The sequence below is a fragment of the Passer montanus genome, unplaced genomic scaffold (genome assembly GCF_014805655.1).
Source record: "Passer montanus isolate IOZ18808 unplaced genomic scaffold, ASM1480565v1 scaffold896, whole genome shotgun sequence".
Taxonomy (NCBI): domain Eukaryota; kingdom Metazoa; phylum Chordata; class Aves; order Passeriformes; family Passeridae; genus Passer; species Passer montanus.
In genome coordinates this window covers 4934-8999 of record NW_024374323.1, presented here as the reverse complement: position 1 = coordinate 8999, position 4066 = coordinate 4934, and the positions used below count along the sequence as shown (strand labels likewise).

The 4066-nt window shown below is 54.3% G+C and overlaps 1 protein-coding gene across 1 annotated transcript; it reads right to left on the bottom strand.

Annotated features, from left to right (window-relative positions):
- Positions 1–456: 456 nt before the first annotated feature.
- LOC120513960 (olfactory receptor 14C36-like) lies at positions 457–1401 on the bottom strand (the record flags this gene model as incomplete). Its single annotated transcript, XM_039733857.1, has 1 exon — positions 457–1401. A coding segment is annotated over exon 1 (945 nt), but the record flags the coding sequence as incomplete, so codon positions are not given.
- Positions 1402–4066: the final 2665 nt, after the last annotated feature.

The window sequence follows — 4066 nt, the reverse complement described above, 5'->3', positions numbered from 1 at the left end:
GGTGGGTTCTGTGGAGCACGGGGCATGACGGGCGCTGTAGTCCCGGCGCCAATGGGAGTCCATTGGGCCGCAGGGCATGATGGGGGTTGTAGGCAAAAATAAAAGATGGCGCTGACACCGGACACTGCTCCCAAGACCCCAATCCCTGCGCTGATTGGCTGCTGGCTGTGATTGGCAGGACCATCGGCAAATGGGAGACAGTGGAGGTGGGAACAGCCCATTCAACTCCTCCAGTCCCTCCCAGCACAGCCCAGTTCATCCCCAGGACAGACCAGTACGATTTCCAGTCCCTTCCAATACCCCTGAGTCCCTTCCAGTTCCTCCCATTATCATCCACAGTATGCCCCAGTGTCTTCCACTCTTCTACACTGTGTCCCCAGTGATCCCAGTTTGTCCCAGTATCTCCCAGTGTCACTCCAAGTGTGTCCCAGTATGTCTCAATGTGTCTCACTGTACCTGCATAGTCGCTCCCAGTCTGCCCAGATTGCCCCTCAGCATTCCCTGTGTTGCAGCCTTGAGCTCTTTGTTCCTCAGGCTGTAGATGAGGGGGTTCAGGGCTGGAGGCACCACTGAGTAGAGAACTGACAGGACCAGATCCAGGGATGGGGAGGAGATGGAGGGGGGCTTCAGGTGGGCAAATATGACACTGCTCAAGAACAGGGAGACCACAGCCAAGTGAGGGAGGCAGGTGGAAAAGGCTTTGTGTCGTCCCTGCTGAGAGGGGAACCTCAGCACAGCCCTGAAGATCTGCACATAGGAGAAAACAATGAACACAAAACAACCAAGTCCTAAACAGATAGAAAACACAAGAAACCCAAATTCTCTGAGGTAGGATTTCGAGCAGGACAGTTTGAGGATGTGTGGGATTTCACAGAAGAACTGGCCCAGGGCATTGCCATGGCACAGGGGCAGGGAAAATGTATTGGCTGTGTGCATGAGAGCATTGAGAAAGGCACTGGCCCAGGCAGCTGCTGCCATGTGGGCACAAGCTCTGCTGCCCAGGAGGGTCCCGTAGTGCAGGGGTTTGCAGATGGACACGTAGCGGTCGTAGCACATGATGGTCAGGAGAGAAAACTCTGCTGAATTAAAAAAAGCAAAAAAGAAGAGCTGGGCAGCACATGCTTTATAGGAGATGGTGCTGGTGTCCCAGAGGGAATTGTGCATGGCTTTGGGGACAGTGGTGCAGATGGAGCCCAGGTCGCTGAGGGCCAGGTTGAGCAGGAAGAAGAACATGGGCATGTGCAGGTGGTGGCCGCAGGCTACGGCGCTGATGATGAGGCCGTTGCCCAGGAGGGCAGCCAGGGAGATGCCCAGCAAGAGGCAGAAGTGCAGGAGCTGCAGCTGCCGCGTGTCTGCCAATGCCAGCAGGAGGAAGTGCCTGATGGAGCTGCTGTTGGACATTTCAAGTGTCTTGACATAGGGATCTGTAAATAAAGTAATCAGGAATAGTTGGATTTCAAGAGGACTTTAAATATCCCAGCCCAGCCTGGGGACACTTTTCCCCCCACTGCCTGCCCAGGGCTCAGCTGCCTGGAGCTGTCCCTGCCAGCAGCTGCTTCCCTGTGCCCAGGGCTGGGCCCTGCCAGTGCTGCCAGAGCCCAGCCCAGCCCTGGGGGCTCAGCTCTGCCCTGCAGACCCCTCCCAGCTCTGGCACTGCCCAGGGGCAGCTTTTCTCTACTATGTCAAAAGGATCCACCATCTCTGAAACCACCCTTCAATCTCTCCCAGGGCTCTCCTTTGCTCTCCTCAGTCTCCACCCCACTGAGCACAGAGCTCCTTTGTCCCTCTATTGTGCTCATGTGCTTGAGGCCTCCAAACTCCACTTTGGGAGATCTCTGGGCCCTCTCCAAGTTATTTGCAAATGAAAACGTTCTGCTCATACTCTAAGAAAATCACCAGGCGCCAAGGTCAGTCAGACCTGTCTGTAATGGCTGCTTTTGTCTGGGAGCAATCCTGGGATAAATGGAATTATGGAGGCCAAATTCCAATTTTGGCCATGGCCCCTGGACAAGAAGGACGGTTCTTTTCTATAGGAAGGAAGCAACAGGACCCCAGTGTTTCAGGGACAGATGGGATGTCATCACCAGAGGCCAAGGTCAGCCAGAGCTCTGTGTGCTGGCAGCTTTTGTCTGGGCGTAGCCCCAATTTTGGCCATGGCCCCTGGACAAGAAGGACGGTTCTTTTCTATAGGAAGGAAGCAACAGGACCCCAGTGTTTCAGGGACAGATGGGATGTCATCACCAGAGGCCAAGGTCAGCCAGAGCTCTGTGTGCTGGCAGCTTTTGTCTGGGCGTAGCCCTTGCATATAGGGAAATTTTAGCCATGGATGCCTGAAAAGGGGGAAGAGAAGGGAAGATTCTTTTCTATAGGAAGGAAAGCATGGAACCCCAGTGCTCCATGGGAGGCACCCATGCTGATGACAGGCAGCCCTCAACATGCCAAGATCAGCCGGACCAGTCAGGTGCCTCTCAGGTGGCGGAATCAGCCAGGCCTGCTCCGTGTTCCCCTCATTCCATGAGGCCCTGCAGGGTCACAGTGGCCCTCTGGTTCTGTGGGGCCCCAGAGTGTCACAGTGGTCTCCACGATTCCAGGGGGCCTTGAAATTCCACAATGGTCTCCATGGATCCACGGTGCCCCACAGGATCAGAACGGCCCTTTGGCTCCACGAGGCCTCTGCTCATACTCTAAGAAAATCACCAGGCGCCAAGGTCAGTCAGACCTGTCTGTAATGGCTGCTTTTGTCTGGGAGCAATCCCCAGATAAATGGAATTATCGAGGCCAAATTCCAATTTTGGCCATGGCCCCTGGACAAGAAGGATGGTTCTTTTCTATAGGAAGGAAGCAACAGGACCCCAGTGTTTCAGGGACACATGGGATGTCATCACCAGAGGCCAAGGTCAGCCAGAGCTCTGTGTGCTGGCAGCTTTTGTCTGGGCGTAGCCCTTGCATATAGGGAAATTTTAGCCATGGACACCTGAAAAGGGAGAAGAGAAGGGAAGATTCTTTTCCATAGGAAGGAAAGCATGGAACCCCAGTGCTCCATGGGAGGCATCCATGCTGATGACAGGCAGCCCTCAACATGCCAAGATCAGCCGGACCTGTCAGGTGCCTCTCAGGTGGCGGAATCAGCCAGGCCTGCTCCGTGTTCCCCTCATTCCATGAGGCCCTGCAGGGTCACAGTGGCCCTCTGGTTCTGTGGGGCCCCAGAGTGTCACAGTGGTCTCCACGATTCCAGGGGGCCTTGCAATTCCACAATGGTCTCCATGGATCCACGGTACCCCACAGGATCAGAACAGCCCTTTGGCTCCACGAGGCCCTGCAGTGCAGCAATGGCCTCTTGGTTCCACAAAGCCCTGCTGCTTCACACTGGCCCCTTGGGACCATGTGGCCCAGCAGTGCCACAGTGATGTCCTTGGTGTCACAAGGCCACACAGTGTCACAACGGTCCCTTAGTTCCATGAAGATCCAGAAGAGTCACACTGGTCTCCATGGTTCCACGTGGTCCTCACAGTGTCACAGTGGTCCCTTGGATCCATGCTATCCCAAAGTGTCACAACGGCCCCTTGGTTCCATGAAGATCCAGAAGTGTCACCATGGTCTCCATGGTTCCACGTGGTCCTCACAGTGTCACAATGGTCTCCATAGGAAGGAAACCACCAAGCCCCAGTGTTGCAGGGGCAGATGAGGGGCAGTCACCAGAGGCAAAGGGCAGCCAGATTAGATGGTACTGGCAGATTTTGTCTGGGAGCAATCTTGGATATACAGAATTTTAGAGGCAGAATAACAATTTTGGACATGGATGACAGAAGGAGAAACACAGATCTTTTCCATAGGCAGGAAAGCAAGAGTTCCAAGGGCAGTTGAAAGGCAGCTATCACAGGGCAAGGTCAGCCAGACCTCTCCATTCTGGTAGCTTTTGTCTGAAAGCAAGCCTTGGATGTAGGGATTTCAGAGATAGAATCCTAATTTCTGCCATTTCTGCATTGATAAGCAGAATGGTTTTTTCCATAGGAAGGAAAGCACAGAGGCCAAGTGTTTCAAAGGCAGATGAGAGGTGGCTCCCAGG